This window comes from Procambarus clarkii, chromosome 71 (assembly GCF_040958095.1).
Source record: "Procambarus clarkii isolate CNS0578487 chromosome 71, FALCON_Pclarkii_2.0, whole genome shotgun sequence".
NCBI classification, from domain to species: Eukaryota; Metazoa; Arthropoda; class Malacostraca; order Decapoda; family Cambaridae; genus Procambarus; species Procambarus clarkii.
The window spans coordinates 23,775,169-23,797,558 of NC_091220.1; the positions used below are offsets into that span (position 1 = coordinate 23,775,169).

At 40.2% G+C, this 22,390-nt stretch overlaps 1 protein-coding gene across 1 annotated transcript; it reads right to left on the reverse strand.

Moving 5' to 3' along the window:
* Positions 1-2,161: 2,161 nt before the first annotated feature.
* LOC138356297 (piggyBac transposable element-derived protein 4-like) lies at positions 2,162-4,159 on the reverse strand. Its single transcript, XM_069312271.1, has 2 exons — positions 2,779-4,159; positions 2,162-2,640 (listed from the first exon to the last, which is right to left on the reverse strand). Exons 1-2 carry the CDS (start codon positions 4,157-4,159, stop codon positions 2,162-2,164), a joined length of 1,860 nt encoding a protein of 619 aa, XP_069168372.1.
* Between the last annotated feature and the right edge of the window lie 18,231 nt (positions 4,160-22,390).

Below are 22,390 nucleotides of genomic sequence, written 5' to 3' on the forward strand. Positions count from 1 at the left end.
AAATTTCGAAAATTTTCTCCGTTTTCATGAATATTGAAAATAAAACGTAGCCTATTCAAATGGATACGAGGAGTCATCAAGTTGTTTCTCATCATTCGTGATATTCACCTCGAGTTCATTATTTGTGGAGATCCTGTGACCACGAGGACGAATGACGAAATGATGTTACAGAAATCGTCTTAAGACCAAGACATTTTTTCGTACAAATTTATTTAATATGATTACTGATTCTTATATAATTCCTGTAGAATCTTTACATTGAATAGATTATTACCAGAAATGATGATTGGTAATTAATGTGTTTTGCTCTGACTGTTGCTCATTAATTATAATCTTTAATATTCACAATTTGAATTCTCATATTTTGAATCTATAGTAGTTTAGATTTATTATATCCTTTACTCAACAATGAACTGGTGGCGAACCACCCTGGTTCCTAGATATATATGAATTTCTAGAAATACCCCCCCCAATGTAGGTCTTTGAGGCTCTGACTTTAATTAATTAATAATACATTCCATTCATTATTTCAAGTGATTATTCTCTTAATGATTATCCATAGACACTGGTTCTCTAGTGTTATTTTAATGATCACTTCTATTAGTTTTCCCTCTTTTCTCAAAAGTGGGTGGTCCTTCGATTTATTAAATCCAATAAGTAAATAATTGAATATATGAGTCAAGCCCCAGATATCCCACAAGTGTTGAACTAAATACTGATCAACCTAGTCCCATTTATATTACCATAGCCTAGTGTTGTACTAAATATTGAAGAACCTAACATCATTAATTAATTATGCAGGCCCTTATATCTGGTGGGATCAATACCAGCACAAGTTGTGTTGTGTATCAATAATTATTTTCATATTTTATATATATACCTATAATCATTTCACCGTTTAGTGTTAATGAGTGTCTCTGTACCAACCAAGCATGATAAAGAAAGGCTAACTTGTAGTACTCCTACAGGGACACACCTCCTATTTACTGGCAATCAGGGATAAAGAGATGCAAGCACCTGTTCGACACACAAAGAAGACAAGTAGTAGTAAGGAGGGTATACAAAGTGGATATGCAGCTGGTGCCACATGGAGGGCCAGATTTCACACATAATAATGAGTTAGAATGTTATTATGCCGTATTTTATTATATATCATTTAAATACAGTGCCCAATGGCAATATTCTTATGTCCCTTTGTACAAAAAACTGACAACCACTTTTTTTTCTCTCTCCTTTGTTTCTATTCGGATTTTGTTGTGACTTCTACATCTTGGAGAACGCATATCTGTCACTAAGCATGTGAAGTTGTAACGAAATTGGTCAACGTGTTAAATCGCGCACCCCGCGCGCCACTCCCTCAACTATACGATTTGGGTCCCAGAGTTTCACGGGAGCACACGTTAATTCCGAAAAGTGTATACTCTCTTCAACTTTGTCACCTCAATTCTCGTTCTACGAGATTAAATTTGGTATCATTGTGTTCGAAATAGAATTCTCTACAGTACTAAATGCATATAAACTCAAAAAGCCCGGCTAATTACCCGCAGCAAACAGAGAAAGTGCGAACGAGTTACCCAGGAGCGCGCAAACGCGTTAAAATGTTTTCGCTATTTTCACTCTGGTCACCTCAATTTTTGTTCTAGGTCTTTCATTTTGTTCTCAATGGGTTCGCAATAGAATTCTCTAGAGTAACGTTAGCATATAAAATAAAAAACCTGGTCACGCTCCAACCTCCGACGAGTTGAAGACGAGCCATGTGTTAGCCATGAGTGAGCGCTCAGACGCCTTCCAGCTACACTCCGAATTCCCGCCCACAAATGTTTAGTATTATTTCCTGGTGATAATCTCAATTTTCGTGTTACAGCGCTCATTTAGGTATGAAAATGTTCCTAATAGAATTCTTTAGATGGATATGTGCATATAAGGGCCAATTGAAGAACAACATTGCCTGTACAATACGGGGAAAGTATAAAAAAAAATAATAAATTTTTTTGTACTTACCACCTCAGTGTTGTGTGTTGAACATGACATGGGTTGAACATTTGTTTCATCCACTCCACCTGCTCCTGGAAAACGTTTCTTGCAGGGTCAACCCATGTTTTGTATAGGTGGAGTGGATGGTGGGCAAGCATTACTGCTTATCGGCCCAGAATTTTTTCTTTCAATGGTATCTGCTGTAGCATGGTGCAGGATACAATGCCACATCACACGTCTTGCACTTATAGTGTGTGTCCTTCCTTTTACCCGACAATTTGCACACACGACACCTCAGACGCTTCTGTATCTTTACTTGGGTATGGGACAAGTTTCTTTTGAGGCGGTCTGGATTATCTACAATACGGGGTCTTGTTGCAGCAGAAGCACCACTAGTGATAATCACAGCCTCGTCTTCTGACTCAGACGATGAAGGTAAGTCTGCAGGTACAGGTGAAGTGAATAGTGGGCGCCTCACACCTGAAGGTCCTGCTGTTGGAGCTCTGGGTGTTGATGGTCCTGGTGTTGCAACATTGGCTTCAGTGGCATTGACATCAGCAGCATGTGGGATGTCATCATCTTCCTCAGGCCAGTTACTAGACTTATAGAACAATAGTGCAGCAATGACTTGTTCGTGGAAATGGAGTAATGTCAGTTTCCTTCTATCTGTTGTGTAGTAGTTATACATCACAAAATCATTGTAGATAGCCATTTGCACAAAATAAAAGGTCATTTTCTTCGTCCATTTGTGTGTTTTCCTTGTGAAGTGATAATATTTGATCATTTGGTCAAAGTGATCAACACCTTTCATGTTTGTATTGTAGTCACAGATTGCATTCGGCTTGTTGACAGTTACCTGCTGCACTGAGGTTGTTCCATCACGATTTCGTACTCGTTTTCTGCGTTGATCCTGTTGTGTTTCTGCATTGTGGCAATTTGTTATGAGTGAAACAATTCGTTTATCTTTCCACAAAATTACGAAAGTATTGTCCTTGCGTTTGAATAAAGTTTTATCTACTGGCATTTTACCCTTTGCTTGCATCTGAAGGTATTTAGGTGCACCACGCTGCAGTCTGAGGGTACCACAGGTGTATACCCCTACTTGAAGCAGTGCCTCACTCAATCTGACCGAATTGTAATAGTTGTCCATATATAAATGGTAACCTTTATCCTTATGTGGTTCAATCAAGGCCATAACTGTGTCAATCGTCGTTTTCCGAACTCCTGAATAGATTTCAAAATCATAAATGTAGCCACTGGTGGCTTCAGCTAGCATGTAGAGCTTTATTCCGTATTTATCTGGTTTATTGGGATTATAGGTCTTGAAAGATAGACGGCCACGCCATGGCATTGTCCCTTCATCCAAACTCAATTTTTTATTGGGAATGTATATTCTCTTGAATCTATTCAGGAGATATTGCATGAGTGAGCGAACTTTGATAAGTTTGTCAACTCCTTGGCCTGGTGGTATGGACTTATTGTTATAAACATGGAAATATTTAGCAATCATTTCAAATCGCTTACCAGTCATGAAGGTGTTGAAACAAGGTATGTGCCAGAATCTGCCTGTTTGCCAATACATTCTAAGTCTTGGCAACGGGCAAATACCCATCAAGATCGTCAGTCCCAAATATCTAGCAATTTCTTTCACTGTCACTGGTTGCCATCTGTGCTTTGTCCTTTGCCCAGTACCTGCCTTACTTTGGGAAGCATATAAATTTGTTTCATAGGCAATATATTTCAGCAATTTTTGAGTCAGAAAGAGTTGAATGAAACCAAGAACAGTGGAAGGTACAGGAACAGTCAAGCCTGGTGTACCTGTAAAATTGTCTACAAAGGGTGCAGTATTGTCACTACACCATCTATCATCAGAATCTGTTGGTGCTGGGGTACGTGTGGTACGTCTGGCTCTGGCACGAGCTCCAGTACCGCGCCGTGCACGAGTGGCAGTCTCGACCTCAGATTCCTCACTTTCATCACTATCAAAATCCTCATCGGCCGTCTCTGTTTCTAAATGTTCACTACTTGCATCAGTATCAATACCGACATCAGTTTCATCACTAGATGACCCAGACAAATCGTCAGATACAGCCTGAAACTTAGAGGGAGTTAGTCTCACATGCTTGTACTTCTCCTGTACACTATTCAGCTTCTGCTTTTCACGCCTTCCTTTCGCAATTTTCATCCTGGAAGGGCTTGTTCATGATCACTATCCATCATGGAGTATGTGTAGATAGTTTCTAAAGCCGCAGTAAGAAATATAGCCACGGAAAATAGCCGAAATGTTCACACGTTTGAGACGCGAGGGGAGATGACACCGGTCACAACAGTGGAGCGAAAACAATGGGCCGACGGCGTGTGCCGCGCCGCCTGCGGGCCACTAGGCGCAACAAAGAAAATGGGAAGACATCGGCGCGCATTTTAAACCCAGTCACAAAAAATCGGATAAAAATCTGATTTTTGGCGAATATTTAAAGTGGATGACGCAATGCTGCGTCATCCCCGGCATTACCGACAGTAAACGGATGACGCAAAGCTGCGTCATGCCCGAGCGAAAGTGTAATATTAATAATGTTATATAACATATATAACAAAATAACAGGTGGCAGAATTTGTGACTAATTTTTTGGGGCAGATATATTTACAAATTTCAAATTCTATTATCTTTGTCTCTTTAGGTTGTATTGTTGAATGAGGAACATATTAGGGCCTTATTACTTTTACATGGGCAATAGTTACGACAATATATATGTTTGTTAGAAGAACATAAGAATGAAGGTAATTACAGAAGGTATGTTGGCCCATTTGAGGCAGTTCCTATTTATGTCCACCCAATCTCATTCATATATATGTCGAACGTACTATTAGACAGTTAAGGAGCACAGTGTCTGTTATACAGTTATCCCTAACGTATACATATATTCTTTTTTTTTTTGGGGGGGGGGGGAAGGAATGTAAATATGGTGAGAATCGGTCAGAAACTGAATTTTTTATCAGGTCTCAAATTTAATATTCCTGTTTTAGAGATAATTGAAGTTGAAGTTATTGAAAATGAATAATTCGAATAATGCTAAGGTATATGGATGCCTTAGAATTAAGAACTTTGCACATAGTGTGTAAATATGGTGGGAATCAGACAGAAGCTTAATTTTATACCAGGTCTCATATTTGAAATCCCAGTTTTAGAGATAATTGAAGTTGAAGTTATTGAAAATTAATATGGTAGTTCTAATTAATGAATTTTCTTGAATGTTTTAGTAAACATATCTTGGGATTTGTACTTGAGTGTGTGAAAGTTATAGGTCAATATGTGTTTAGATGAAGTTTAGGTTTATGAAAAATCAATTCTAATGAGATTGTTGAACAGACAACTGTGCACTTTATATGTAAATATGGTTCGAATAGATCAGAAACTCGATATTTTTATGCTTATTACAGTTGAAACTCTAGTTATATTCATAATTGAAGTTGAAGTTATCGACAATGAATAATGTAGTATTCATTAATTTTCTTGTATGTTTTAATAAGCATTGTTTAAAATTCATACTCAAATATGTGAAAGTTGTCGGTCAATATGTGTTGAAATAATGTCAAGAAAAAATAACCCCCCCAAAAAAACAAATATAAAGGTAATTATAATAATTAAAATTATATAGGGGATATATTTAGGGGTCTACTTTATGTAAGTGAAAAGTCCTGATCTTGTCCCTAATCATCGAAACCACCAAAAGAGGCAAAGAAAACTGAGCTTGAAATCTGTGAAAAAGTAAGCCAAAAAACAAAATCAAAGTTCTGCAAGTTGTAACTGATTTATTTGTTGACCAATTTAATTTTATCTTCACATAGGTAGGGACGGTTATACACTCTCCAGGATGTAGAGGTTACAACAAAATTTGATAATAAACAAAGGAGAAAAAAAAAGAAAAAAGAAATTTCCCCTAAAAAAAAATATTTGGGGACATTCGTGCAAGTAACAGATATTAACATTGGGCAATGTATTTATATGATGTATAACAAAATAGAGCAAAATAAAATACTTACTCCTTACTATGTGTATTAAGTATTACGTAGCAAAGATATAATGGCACCAGCTGCATATCCTCCTTGTGGAAACTTCTGACTATTTTTCTTCTTATTTGTGCGTCGGACAGGTGCTTGTATCTCTTTATTACTGCTTTATTCTTCAGTTCATGTTATTAGGAGCTGTTCCCCTTATCAACAAAACGTTCTTCGGTTTAAAAAATTCGTCTAAAATAAATTTCTGAAAATATTTTAATGAAACTTTCACGACACTGAAGATAATAAGTTAGAGATTTGTTTAACATTTATAAGTAATTTTTACATAATTCGTTTATTTTTCGCTTCTTGACCCCTAAGGCTGAGCAGCCTATGGGATAATGTACAATAACCTCGAAGGAGGTAGTATTTTAGCCTGGTGATATAAAACTGACCCTTGGCTACTATCGTTAGTAATTACTCAAGATTATAAGCAAGTACCCTACTTACATTAGTAACAATATAATAGGCCCTGTAAATTCCAACCAAGCAGTCAACACAGCTGATCTAGAAACAAAACTGAAAAGGACCCAAAACGACTTAAGGGTCACTTAACAAGACAGATTAATAATTGCCATGATCTGTCACAACAAACTCCAGTTGAACATATTGAACTAGAAACCTACTTGCAAGTTGCAACAAGTATGAGCAAGTCAAACGCCAAATAGAAAGTATTTGGCTGAATTTGCCAACACCAATGCAAGTACTGGTGTATTATATGGTATTATGGATGATCTGGCAAATTATGAGGATGACACTCAAGCCAGGTTAAATCCTTTTGTCAAATTAATTGCCCAGAGTAAAGCCACAAAAACAGCTGCAACTAATACTACTCATCCAGAAGTTAAACGACCTTCAGTCAGTTTACCTACATTCTTTGGAACTGAGGATGAAAATTGGGAAAACATCTGGAATTAATTTGTTGATGCTGTGGATTCTAAACCCAAAATTCTTAAAACCACCAAATTCACATACCTACGCAGTCAACTTAAAGGTGAAACGGAAAAGGTGGTAACAAATTTAATCCTAAATAGTGACAGCTATGATCTTGCAGTTCAACTCCATAAAGATAATTATGATAACACAGAGCGAGCTGTCACACATTTAGTTTTAAAAATTTTGGACTTGCCCCCAACTAATGAAACCACTGACTAACTCCAAGGCTTCAGATTGTAGCTTGAGTCATTACAAAAAGCACTCAGCCTTAAGGTTGATATAAATAGTGCTGAGTGGTTAACTAAAGTTAACGTATGATGCAAATAACCCAGTGAGACTATGGATAGGTTGAGTTCCCTGTATAGCATATATTCTCTGACAGTTCAAGAGATTACAAAAGGTTTACACTCTGTTGTAGAATGACAGCGAGCAAATACAGATAGTAAACCAACAACCAAACCCTCGTTAATCACCAATAATAAACCACAGAGTATACCCAGTACTGTAACTAAACATAAAACATTTAACTCCACTCCACAAGGGAAATTTGGCAGTGTGGGCACATATGCATTGTGGTCCCTCAAATCTTGTAGCGAGTAGATTAGGCCACTCATATACTAGCTCCAAACTCATTAGCTTAATGAGAAAGTAGCACAACTCTCAGTAGCACTAATGACTAAGCTCAAACCTTTTCTCTAATTACAGTTAACATTCCTTCCATCCTTCCAACCTATTGGAGGATGATGAGGGGAGGTGTGGTCTAAACATATAAGAGATCGAGAAGCGAATAATCATGAGAATAATTTCCACAGTGATTCAGTTAACTTCAGTTCATACGCTTGGGAGTTTCCAAACACTTTCTACCTCAAGAATATAGCACTCGACATATTCAGTTCTAACCGACCCCAAGACGCTTCAACTTCGATACAGAGCAGACAGTAAACTCCGACTGCATCGAACTCTGTGTCAAAGCCAAAGCATCTTGGGGTCGGTTAGAAGTGAATATGCCGAGTACTACATTTTTGAGGTAGAAAGTGTGTGGTAACTCCCAAGTGTATGTAGTGAAGTTAACTGAATCACTGTGGAAATTGTACTGATGATTACACACTTCTTGATCGCTTATATGATTGGACTACACCTCATCTAAACCTAATCCAATAGGTTGGAAGGAATGTTAACTGTATTTACGGAAATGATTTGAGTTTAGTCATTAGTGCTACTGAGAAATGTTCTTCTCTCTCATTAAGCTCATGAGTTTGAGCGAGTATATTATTGGCATAATCTACTAGCTACAGTCTACAGTTACTGTTTCACCCAAGGTGGTGACTCCCAAATGTGCTGTAGGCTGGATTACATGTTTATTCTGTAATGAAGAACATTCCATATACCACTGCACTAATTACCTTGACCGTACTACACTTGTAAAGCGACTCAAGGAATTGCGTAAATGCACTAAGTACCTCAGGTTGTTTAACACCGATACATGTACAACCCAACTGCAAACCTGCAACAGGTGCGATAAAGGGCAACACTACTCAGTACTGTGTGGGGACATAAAATTAAAGTTCCCAAAGCCAAGGTGGAGGAAGAGGCTTCCATCACCGTCCTGTTCTGCATAGAACGAAAGGATATAAGTGCCGTGTCGACAAAGTCTAAGAAAAATGTGACTTTGCCAACTGCCCAGCTTACAATAAAAAAACAGTATGGCTGAGGTCAACACCCACGGATTTTTTGACCAACGGTCCCAAAAAACATTTGTCACCCAAGAAGTGGCAGATGACTTAAAATTGAAACCTTTTGCACAGGAAAAACTAAATATAACAGGGTTCCTGACCAACACAGGACCCCAAGTCTGAAAGTGGTCCAACCATTAATACATTTAGGCGGCTATGTGCGACCTGTACAAGCCATTGTAGTAGACAAAATCCCATCCGACCAATATGATCATGGTCTAGGGACAACAGCCAAATAATTACAAGAAAGGGGAATTAAGTTGCCTGATAACAAAATCACGTCTGACCATTCTTCAGCATTGGATTCCTTGTACGTTCAGAATATTACCATAAATTCTCACTAGACAATTCATCACTCTAAAAAGCAGGAAATGAACCTGTTATTGTCTGTGGGAGGCAATTTGCTCACTGGTTCAGTTTTGAGTTTGAAAAAACCCACATCTTTAGACAACCAACATGTCAACCTAGAGGTGGTGGCGTTACTACGTTGAGAAGAGTCACCGCTTAAATTCAGAGACTTGTCTCTAAAGATTCAGAGAATTCGGAGATCCCTCTGTACATAAATTATAAAATCTAGCCACCTTAGGGATCGTCCCTGAACAACCTAGACCAGATGACGACTGGACATACAATCAATACCTGGACTCATTTGTCTACTGGGACAACCAATACTGGGTCAGGTTACCATGGAAGCTGAATCATCTTTCGATGCCAGTAAATCATTTCATGATTTACTGGCATCAATTAAGGTCTTAGGTGTTGCACTTAAATAGTCAACCTGGGAACCTAAAATTGTACCAGGGCATAATACAACAACAACTCGATAACAAATTCATCGATGTTGTAACCAATGATGACCCTAAGGAAGGACACTATTGTTATGAACCCCAGATACCCAAGTGAGGTAGGTGCCTTGTGAGAGTTATTCTACCCACCTGACTATAGTTAGAAGTCTGGGAAAGGAACTGAAAAGGGTAAACGTCGGTGAATTAGGACCGAAAAGAAAACCAGTAGAGGACAAGCATCTTACAGAAATGAGTGAAAGTCAAAATGTCAAAATGTTGACATTTTGTTACGTGACGTGACGCAGACGGAAGTCGTAATGCGTCACTTGAGTTGCTACAGTCGTCAGGAATGGACGTACGTCGGATTCCTCCTGGGAAGAAGGAACAATATAGTTCCCAGTTTAGTGGGTGAGTGAAGGCTACATATTACAAAGTGGGAGGGAAATGCCTGGGACGTCGTAAGTCATTTCTCAGTGATCAGGAATAATATTAGGGACGGCCTGAAGCCTACATGATGGTCGTATACTCTGTGGACCCTAATGTGTGTTATCCTTCGGGTGGAAGACAGTAAGCAGGTGTTTCTCTGTGAAGCCTGCCAGGCGACGTCGTGCTCTCAAGACAAGACTGAGGGGAAGCTTCGAGAGACAGTCCAAAAGGATTTTGGTGGACGATCAAGCGTAGCGTCATTTTGGAGCGCCCAGAGCAAGTGTCGCCAGATCGTCACTTTCTGCACTGAGTGCACTTAATTAGTTGATAGATAGTTTATTATTAATCGATCGTGTTCCTGGTAATAATAAGAGACGTTTACGAACATTTGTTAGATATTTCATGAAGATAGTAAGAATATATAAGGAATTAGAGATGATGGGACATGTTGGAGGTGAGAGTGACGCATGCAAGCTCTCCGGAGGTCAGTGAGCGACCAGGCTGGGTTGCCAGATCCAAACTGCTGAAAGTAGCGAGCTGAAGGTCTAAAAGTAGCGAATTTGTAATAAGAATAGCCCAATTTTTTGTTTAGTGACTAATACGGGTTTCAAAGTAATATATTATGATATATAGAGTACATAAAACGATTTTAATTGTTTTGTTAATATTATCTCTGCATATATATATTTAATCAATATGATAATAGGATAACTTACCAATATTTACTGTATGAAGCATAATGGGTGTGGAGTCCTTCCACGTCTTTACAGTTGAAGATTACCAAGATCTTGATCTGCATCCACAACCTCGTTCTTGTATATTGCAGACTCATATTTAAGCATTGACATGAGTGGTTCAAATGACGAGCAACAAGTTACATATTCTTAAAGATATGTTTTAATTCTCAAGATTGATGTCAAAAGCACAAGTCCCATTCGATTTCTCAGTTTAGTTTTCACAGACGTTACTCTCGAAAATATCCGTTCAACCAGGACATTACCGATTTGCAAGCTGTATATTTTCAAGGCAAACTGGGCGAGGTCAATCAGTATAGGATCGCCAGCAGCGTTCTTAACAGTTATTGTCTTGGTCTAAAGTGACGATTCAGATGTCGGAATTTGTCCCTCACAAATGTTGGACTAGTCAATGGTTAACAGTATGGGCCACTGACTTTCAATTTCACTAAGCTTAGACTGGTCAGCTAATACTAATGTTAGTTTTGAAAATGGTGGCCGTGTGTGGCTAAGGCATATGACAGGTAACAGATTTTTCACCTTTTTTAAAGTTTCAACATTACTAAGAATACGAGAAAGAAGCTATTTGCAAGCTTTCACTAAAAAATTATCGCATCTTTCTTTAATATTTTGAAACTTTTCCTGGGTTATAAAATTGTTTTGTCTGTTAGTGGCCCGAAGTATTGAAAATTCGTAACCAAAGTCAACTTTCTCCAGGGGCAGATACATAGAAATGTAGTCTAAATTAACATGAAGCTTTGCATGATGAGGACGCACGATTCTTCTGAGTATTCCAAGAGTGAATTTTTCTAAGACAGTGTGAAGGCTATACTGATCTGCTTCATCTTTTTGATAAAGTAAATTCATCCTTTCAAAATCATTTAGGATTGGTTTGAGACATGTGAAATATAGCCCATTGGAGGGATCAGCGTACATTGAAAATAGTTGCCTTCAACATATTTATCACAAGAGGAAAAAAGCTATTTGGTAATGAGTTGTTAAAGAATCCCACTGATCTAACAGCCGCTTTACACTACCACTCCTTGCCAACCATCGTCTTCCTGACAAAGGTATTAACTGTAAAGGATCTTTCCCATCATTTATCAATCTGGAAATTTCTAGATAACTTTCTCCCCTTAATGAAGATCTGTTTAACCAGGTGTAGCTTTTGGGATGAAGTATTAATTACAATTAAGGTTGGGAAATCTATGGCCCCTGGGGAGGATTACCTTGCCTTGCGGTTACTTTTTCTTTCGAAGATTCCTAGTATCAATACCCCCAGGGGGCCGGTCTGGGACCAGGCCTCCTGGGGTAAGTGGTCTAGTCAGTCAGGCTGTTGGACGCGGCTGTGATTTGTACACATTATATTATTAAAGCATAAATAATCATCATTGAGTTTTTTAATATTAATAGCCCAAAGTAGCCCAACTTGCTTATAAACTAGCCCAAAAAGTCGCAAGTAGCGAAATTAAAAATATGGGAGCGCGGGGTTCTCAAAAGTAGCCCAATTCGCTACTTGTAGCCCAATCTGGCAACCCTGCGACTTGGGGGCTTAGCCCCAGGGGTACGCCTCAAAGGTTGATTTCGGTTGATATGTGTGTGTGTCGTACCTAGTAGCCAGAATGCACTTCTCAGCCTACTATGCAAGGCCCGATTTGCCTAATAAGCCAAGTTTTCCTGAATTAATATATTTTCTTTAATTTTTTTCTTATGAAATGATAAAGCTACCCATTTCATTATGTATGAGGTCAATTTTTTGTTATTGGAGTTAAAATTAACGTAGATATATGGCCGGTTTCAAGTTCATTTTGACTAAGACTTTTTGCTCGATGGTACCCATGTAGAAGTTTGCAAACAGGACACCTAGGTGAGAACACATGGCGACCCCATCTACTTGCTTATACATGTGCCCATCCGGGCTCAAGAAGGGTGCCTCTTTAGTACAAGCTTGGAGTAGTTTCCTAAGAATGTTTAAAGTCTTAGTCGAAATGAACTTGAAACCGGCCATATACTGCAGGCATGTTGACGACATTTTTACACAGGTACCTGATGTCAGACATCTTCAGGAGCAGAACGAGGCATTTGAGCAGAGTTCCGTGCTGCGTTTCACTTACGAGATGGAAAAGGATGGGAAGCTGCCCTTTCTAGATATAACAGTCATAGAAAAGAGCGGAGGTTTCCACACTGCAGTCTACACTAAGGAAACGAACACAGGAATGTGCCTAAATGCCAACAGCGACTGCCCAGACAGGTACAAGAGGAGTGTTGTTAACGCTTATGTCGACCGTGCTCTCAGCCACAGCTCAGGATGGAAGCAAATCGATGAAGAACTCTGTAGGGTAAGGCAGGTCCTAGTCAACAATGGTTCTCCAATGGTTTGGTTGAAAAAATCATAAGAAGGAAAGTGAAACGCCATGCAACCTCTCAAGAGACAACTAACACAACACCTATACACCCTATTAGACTATTTTACAGGAACTTCTTTTCCACAGCTCATAAAACGGAGGAAAGGGTACTGAAAGATATTGTTAAAAGAAACGTTATCCCTACAGACAAAAAACAGAGGATACAACTGACGATTTACTATAAAACCAGAAAAACGGCCAGCCTACTCATGAGAAACTCTCCAGACACAAAGCAGAACGCTTTAAAAGAGACCAACGTTGTCTATGCCTTCAAATGCCCTCTTGGGGACTGTAAGCTCCAAAAAACCCAGTATATAGGCAAGACAACAACATCTCTTTCTAGGCGTTTAACGATGCATAAGCATAGGGCTCCATTAAGGAACATATAATCTCTTCCCACAACCAAACTATCGCCAGAGAAATCCTAGTAAACAACACAGAAATCATCGACAGATACAGCGATAGCAGGCGGCTTGACGTCTGCGAGGCTCTACACATCAAGAAGTCAACACCAGCAATCAACAGCCAATTAATGCACAACTATATTCTACCCACCTCAAGACTCTGCTCCAATATAGAAGCATCAAGAAATATGGACCAATAGGCTTTCTACAAATCACTTCCATTCAATACTAATTGTTTCGTGTTCTGTCTTGTGTTTAGGAATTTAATACCCTATGAATACCACCTCACCCCATCCACCTCACTCAAATGTAGATATAAACAAATCGAAGATGTGTAAGTTCTATTCAGTTGTGTATGTGTAAGCTAAAGTCTTTGAAAATGTAATAAGTTTTACGAAACGCGCTCAAGTGTCGCGTCAGACTTGAAATAAAAATGAATTTTGGAGAATTGATTTTTGAATTACCACCAACAGCGAAAAGAAACGTACGAAAGATTGAGAAAATTCGTGTTAGAATTATTAATCTTACTTTTTCGGTCATATTTAATAATATATTTATATATATGTATATATATATATATATATATATATATATATATATATATATATATATATATATATATATATATATATATATATATATATATATATATATACATATATATATATGTATATATATATATATATATATATATATATATATATATATATATATATATATATATATATATATATATATATATATATATATACATATATATATATATATATATATATATATATATATATATATATATATATATATATATATATATATATTGTGACGATAATCTCCTTCAAGAGAGATTGAGCCTGCTCTTCCCTCCTAAGTTCGTCCCTATACCACAATACAACTAATATGGAAGAAATATCAAACAAGTGCAACTCCAAGGATTGCCAGAGAGCAAACGTATTCAGCACCAGGAACACCTGCTCTGCCTCCACCACTCGAACCACCAAACTACCTGTCCGTCGCCTGCTCATCGCTGATTGGCTGATGCCCAGTCGCACCTGCGCTCCACCCGCCACACTACCTGATGTCTAGGGCCACCACGACCTACAGCCCTCAGAATATCCCGTGCTTTCCACAAGTTAACATGTCTCGTTGGTAGACTAAGCACTGGCTTACGTGTACTAAGAGAGGTGGCAGCTTAAAGCCAATATTCCTGCATCCATATATTGCATTGTTTATTATTCACTTGTTATTACTCACTTGTCTTAACGTAACTTTTCATTTTGCCATTGATTATTCTTAATATTTTGATTGATTGATTTTATGTTCCAATTTGTATATCCATTTTATTCATGTTTTGCTTTTCTAACGTAATTAAAATCTCATTGTTAAATTTACTTGTGTTTTGTTTGTCTTCCCATTACCTGACCACAGACGAAGTTCCAGATTTTCTCTTTTTTGTTTCTGTATGTGACGAGGCCATACCCCTAGCTTTTGAAACAGCCGAACACCAACGCGTTACCGTCGCATATTAAGTGGGGGCCTGTCCTAGGAGCTTCACTCAGGTACTGGTGCCAAGTAGTAATTCATGGTAAGCGTATTTAACTTTGGTAACGTAGCTTTTACTATTTTTCATATTCAATTTCATTTTTATATGGTGCGGAGTGTATTGTGCATTACGAGAGTAGCATATGGTGAAAGTGAGACAACTTTGGATTACGTGGTGACTGTAGGACTCAGTCATACTCTTAATTGGTCATCTCTCCCTCCGTGTTATTACTCGTGTTTACCATCTTTTGTCTCTTGGATATTTCTCATTTTTGACAGATCATCATATTGGTACCCTGGTACTGTGGTCTGCCCCGGGTCAAGTGCACCTAATCTTCTGCAATCTGACTGTAGGAGGACAAAGAGGGCCACAGTTCCTCTAGCTCGAACTTTAGTTGCTGAATTGGGACCTCAGCAGCAGTTCTCGTCACCAGTTGACACCTCGCACCCCTACACGTCAGTCAGAGATGATGATACATACAACGGTAGGGAATTAGCTTACTTTTTCAGAGCACATAAGTTCGCTAATTCTGTAAGTATCATATTAATTTCAGTAGGAAAAACTTGCGTATGTCCTATAGAGACTCTGCAAGGTATGCCTACATCCTTGGACTACCAATTTTACTTTTGAGGCAATTAACTGTTTCATTTGTTTTCGAAACTCAGTTTCATTTGTTTAGTTGGATTTTCTTGCCCTTATCCTCTTACATGAGTACCGGGTACAAGATTTCCTGTGCCCTTGATATAAATTAATCATTTAACATCTTGTACTTAACTTTAATTGTTAAAGATCCCACAGGATAGGTACCAGTTGCCACGTTGTCCTGTTTCTGACATTCACTATATAACGGTATATTCGTTGTACATTTATTTGCTAATTTCCCCATGTTTCGTCTCCAAGCTTTCCGTGCAGATCCAGCAGGTGAAATAGGGACTTTAAGTCGTGCCAAGAGGACTGAATTACAAACTCTTGCACATGAGCATCAACTAGAAGTTCCCTACCAAGCCAACAAAAATGACCTACACAACCTGTTGCTGGATCACTATTTAGAGCAAGGTAAGATAGACTCTGAAACTCATGAAATTTACTATATTGCAGATAAAACTGATTTGGCAACGATGAAACTCAAACTAGAGCTGGCCAAGATTGAACGTGAGCAGCAAAGAGAAGCAGCTGCCATATGAAGGGATGAACAAGAACGTGAAATCGCCCTCAAGGAACGTGAAACTTCCTTGAGGAGGGAAGAACACGAACGTGAGGCTGCCTTGAGGAAGGAAGAACACGAACGAGAAATCGCCCTCAAGGAACGTGAACTCGCCCTCCAGGAACGTGAAGTTGCAATGCTCCAGGAGCGGGAACGAGTACAGCTTGAAACCAAACAACGCGAGTTGGAGATGCAACGCGAACATGACAAGCAACAAGCGACTCTGGCTCTAGAGTGTCGTCAACAAGAATTCGCGTTGGAAACTTCACACTTCGCTCAACGCCAGCAAGCTACTGCCAATCTTCCCGTCAGTTTTAATATATCACATGCAAGTAAGTTAATGCCATCCTTTGTAGAAGCAGAAGTTGATGTGTTTTTCACCACCTTTGAAACCCTTGCTAATCAACTCAGTTGGCCTGTCGACCAATGGGCCACACTTCTCAGAGTACATCTTACAGGTAGAGCTGCAGTCACACTCAGTACTTTGGCGTCTGAGAATGACTACCAGACTCTGAAACAAGCAGTGTTGGACGCCTACCTCCTCTCCACAGAAAGTTATCGAAGGAAATTCCGTGACCACCTGAAGGCAAGTACCACTACCTTCCTCGAGTTTGCTAACACAAAACGGAGATATTTCATGAAATGGCTGGAAGCAGCACATGTCTCTACTTTTACAGAACTCGTCAACCTGATGCTAGTTGAAGAATTCTTGAGGCGTGTGCCGCCTCCTGTCCGTCTATACTTAGCAGATAAAGAAGAAACCGACTACCTGAAGTGTGCTAAGTCGGCTGACACTTACAGCCTCATTCACCGGCTGACACCCGAACCATCCTCCAGTAAGAAGTCGTGGTACAGTTACGAGAAAGTGAGCACCGATCAAGCTGGCTCGCAATTGTACTGCAAGTATTGTAGACTCTATGGACATACCATAGACAAGTGTGGTAAGTCTCAATACAAAGGAACCACTGACACACAGAAACTTAAACCAACTCCTCCTAAGTCCGGTAAGCCTGTGATGAATGTTGGTGTTAATGTTAATGATCTTTCTCTTTTCAGTAACCACCTGTATACTGGAACTGTCTCTGCCAACGGTTCAAATCTGGAGGGACGTTTCAAATTGAAGATCTTGAGGGACACAGCGGCTCTTCAATCGATCATCTTGAAGTCGGCTGTGCCCAACATCGCCTACACCGGAGAAACTGTCTTCATCACTGACCTCACTGCTACCACTCCTTATCCTCTCGCCAGAGTCCACCTGGATTGTCCCTACGTGAACAGAGAAGTCCAAGTCGCCGTCAGGGAAAAGCCTTTGCCCATGCCTGGAGTGCAACTTCTCCTAGGCAACGACTTGGCAGAAGACCTGCAACCGACCAACCTGATCGTCATGGACAAACCCCAGGTGTGTACCTCTGTGTCAATTAACCCAATACTAGAGTATGTTCCAGCAGAGGTTCAAGAGAGTGATGAAGTTTCTCCTCCGGTTCTAGTGACCACCTGTGCACAAGCCGCACGTCCACAGCCAGCTGACTCTACTGCTACCGCTGTCCCTCAAGACCCTCAGAAACTACCCCCGAATCTGACCAAGTTGGAGTTCCGTAAGTTGCAGAGGGAAGATCTTACCTTAACACCATTGTTTTTCCAGGCTGAGACTCAACCCGACAGTATTCCTGGGTTCTTCCTAGAGAACGACTTGCTCTACCGCAGATATAGACCCAGTAAACTGAAGGAAGAGGACGATTGGGCCAACATCGAACAACTTGTGATTCCTACCAGCCTGCGGCCCACTATTCTACACCTGGCCCACGGAGCACTCTCCCACTACGGATTCAACAAAACTTACTATGGGATTCGTCAAGACTACTACTGGCCAGGTATGGTAAATAGCGTCAAACAGTACGTAAAACAGTGTCATACATGTCAGATGGCAGGCAAACCGAACATCTCCATTCCCAGAGCGCCACTGATGCCCATACAGGTGCCTGCGGAACCTTTCCACAGACTTATAATAGACTGTGTTGGTCCTTTACCTCGGACCAGTTCAGGTAACGCCTATATCTTAACCATCCTGTGTCCTACCACCAGATTTCCCATAGCAGTTCCAGTGAAGAACATCACGGCTGCTACGGCTGTAAAGCATCTATTGAAGATCTTCACTCAATATGGATTTCCCAGGGAGATTCAGAGCGACTGTGGTACCAACTTCACCAGTGATCTCTTCAAAAGGACACTGGAGGAGTTCAACATCAAACAGGTATTGTCCAGCCCCTATCATCCTGCTTCACAGGGTTCTCTTGAGCGTAGTCATCAGACTATCAAAGCACTCTTGAAAAAGTTTTGTAGTGAAACCTCTAAGGATTGGGATAAGCATATTGATTTGATAATGTGCATTTATAGAAGTCTTCCCAATGAGTCCCTAGGAGTATCTCCTTATGAGATGCTCTACGGCCGTAAGTGCCGTACTCCCCTTAAGGCTATCAAAGACTCTCTTCGAGATGCCACCTTCAGTGAGCATCAGAATGTGCCCCAGTTTCTTCAAAACCTTCAACACATTCTAGAGAGAGTCCACCGTTTTGCCCATGATAATCTATTGAAAGCCCAGGAGAGGATGAAGACTCATTACGACCAGACCAGCAAAGTAAGAAAATTTAAGCCGGGAGACTTCGTGCTAGCATACTTCCCTATCCCAGGTTCTCCTTTACAAAACAGGTTTTCAGGACCCTACCGCATCAAGGAGTGCAGAAACAACCATAACTACGTACTCGAGACTCCAGATAGGCGGCGGAAGACCCAGCTGTGCCACGTCAACCTCCTGAAGCAATATAATGGTACTCCTCCCACTGTCATGATAAACTATTCTACCTTCACAGAACCCTACATCCACAGTGAGACCTTCCCAGCTTCTCCTCCCGAAAGCACTGACAAGGAGTCTGCGCTTTCTAGTTCCGAAATCCTTAATGATCTTCCCAAATACTTTCAGGATAATCATAGTGCACCTCTTGTCAAGATCTTCAGAGAACATCAGGAGTTGTTCCGAGATGACCCCCAAGAGTGTAATGTTACCCAGCACGACATCCAACTGCTCCCCGCCTCCCGGCCGATTCGTCAACCCTTCTACCGAATCAGCCCTAGCAAGAAGGAAGTCATGCGTGCTGAGGTGCAGTACCTCTTGGATCATGGACTGGCTACACCTTGTGAGTCCCCCTGGGCCTCATCCTGTATCTTGGTGCCCAAACCCCAAGGTAAGGTGCGGTTATGTACTGACTATCGTAAACTAAATAACGTAACAGTCAAGGATGCTTACCCCTTGCCAAGGATAGATGACATTCGAGACGCCATTGGTAATGCCCAGTACTTGTCCCAAGTGGACTTGCTTAAGGGGTACTATCAAGTGTGTCTAACGGAGCGAGCTAAAGAGATATCTGCCTTTATCACTCCTTTTGGACTTTTCAGATATGAACGCCTTCCTTTCGAACTATGTAATGCCCCGGCCACCTTTCAGAGGGCTGTCAACCGTGTCATCCAGGGCGTGGATAACACATACGCCTACCTGGATGATATCGTCGTAGCATCCAACACCTGGAGTGAACATCTGCTCCAGCTGCGACGTCTGTTCTCCAAGCTCCTGACAGCCGGCCTCACCATCAACCTGGGCAAGTCCACCTTTGCGAAAGGTAAAGCGCGTTATCTGGGTCATGTTATTGGGAGTGGCAGCCTAGCTCCGTTAGACTCACACACTCAAGCCATCCAACAGTATCCACAGCCTACCACCAGGAAGCAGCTCCTGCGCTTCTTGGTCTTGCCTCCTAATACCGTAGGTTTGTGAGAAATTTCAGTACAGTCGCTACACCTCTAATCCTATTAACCAGTCCCAAGCAACGGTATAAGTGGACCATGCAGCAAACCGTTGCTTTTGAACAACTCAAATTCCTCCTCTGTTCTAATCCCATTCTCGCCTCGCCAGATATCACCAAGCCTTTCATCCTTCATGTTGACGCCAGTGGTACTGGCTTTGGTGGTGTCCTGATGCAACAACGAGGCGAGGAGGTTCTACCTGTCAGCTACTACAGCTACAAATTGAAACCACACCAGAGGAACTACAGCACTATTGAAAAGGAGCTACTATCCATCGTCCTGAACCTCCAACACTTCGCTCCGTACCTACAAGGCGCCAGGTCTACAACCATCTTCTCAGACCACAACCCTCTCCGCTTCCTACATCAAGCCCAATTCACTTACCAGCGTCTTCTACGATGGGCTTTGTATTTACAAGATTTCAACCTGGAGATCCGCTATATCAAGGGTTCTGACAACATCATAGCCGATGCCCTCTCCAGAGTTTATGAAGTAGAAGCGACTCCATCTATTACTCCACCACATGACGACGTACTTCTTCCAGAACCGCAGGCTTCGGGGGAGAGTTGTGACGATAATCTCCTTCAAGAGAGATTGAGCCTGCTCTTCCCTCCTAAGTTCGTCCCTATACCACAATACAACTAATATGGAAGAAATATCCAACAAGTACAACTCCAAGGTTTGCCAGAGAGCAAACGTATTCAGCACCAGGAACACCTGCTCCGCCTCCACCACTCGAACCACCAAACTACCTGTCCGTCGCCTGCTCATCGCTGATTGGCTGATGCCCAGCCACACTACCTGATGTCTGGGGCCACCACGACCTACAGCCCTCAGAATATCCCGTGCTTTCCACAAGTTAACACGTCTCGTTGGTAGACTAAGCACTGGCTTACGTGTACTAAGAGAGGTGGCAGCTTAAAGCCAATATTCCTGCATCCATATATTGCATTGTTTATTATTCACTTGTTATTACTCACTTGTCTTAACGTAACTTTTCATTTTGCCATTGATTATTCTTATTATTTTGATTGATTGATTTTATGTTCCAATTTGTATGTCCATTTTATTCATGTTTTGCTTTTCTAATGTAATTAAAATCTCATTGTTAAATTTACTTGTGTTTTGTGTGTCTTCCCATTACCTTACCACAGACGAAGTTCCAGATTTTCTCTTTTTTGTTTCTGTATGTGACGAGGCCATACCCCTAGCTTTTGAAACAGCCGAACACCAACGCGTTACCGTCACAATATATATATATATGCATATATGCTGTGAGAACTGACCTGTGAGATATATATTTATTTAGTTAATATGAAATTTATATATAATTTATATTTATGTTAATTTATATATTTCGATAGCAATTTGTATGATTTTAGCAAAATGTATTTCTGCAATATTCTCACAAATCAATTTCTTGCAAATTAGGGTGGGTTTATCAAAATTTATATATATGCAGCCAATCAAACTACAGTATTAAACTACATATATAAGTAATAATAATTTAGATATTGTCTTTTGAACAGTAGGCTTAGTCCACCAGGTATAAACATGAATGAAGGCACCAAATAATCTTCAAAATGTAAGCTAGTGTCTCCATCCCTGTACAGGAGTACCAAGCAACTGTACTGCTTCCTCTTCTATTATTCCTGTCAAAGGGCACTAGCTGTGTAAGCCAGAATCCAAATATATGACGGCTATATCAGATGAAACATTTGTTATGTTATTAGATTAAGGATTAGTAGACCAAGGATTAATTAACTGGGTTGAATCGTTGCCCCATGTCCTAACCGGAATTAATCCTATCTACCTGACATTACTGGCCAGAAATGACTATTGATAAGATTTCGGAAAGACATTTCCCCTTGTTTAGATGCTGACTGCGTGTTGATGATGGAGGAAGCACTTATTTGATCTCCATTACACTATTATGCTTCGTCCAAGGGAGAATTATAGGAGCTGAACTTGCTCCAAGCGACTCAGTCTAACAACAATGGCAACCTCCCTCTCGCCACTGACGCCTGGCTCTCCTTTTCCAGATGTTAGTAATTGCTAGAAAGGTCACATTTGCTCTATTTTGATACTAATACTTAAGTTAATTCAAAAGAGATGTTTTTATGATGTTATTAGTCCAAAGACTGCAGTATTAAGAATAATTCCCAACAGAATAGTTGGTGAATATATAGAGGTATGTGGCAATGATACCTCGTTTTCTGTTGATGGAAAATTGCACTATGCTACATTTTGTATGGGTTAGCTTGTGTATTCAACAGCAGCAATATTATCTGCCTATTGTATTTAATATTAGTAAATTGTGTCGGGTTTTCCAAAATAATTC

What these genes read in the sequence shown, in the direction of transcription:
- LOC138356297 (XM_069312271.1), bottom strand. Translation starts at nt 4,159, where the DNA reads ATGAAAATTGCGAAAGGAAGGCGTGAAAAGCAGAAGCTGAATAGTGTA. An exon ending in CTACAATACAAACATGAAAG is followed by an intron (nt 2,641 to 2,778) that starts GTGTTGATCACT and finishes ACTACACAACAG; the next exon opens with ATAGAAGGAAACTGACATTA.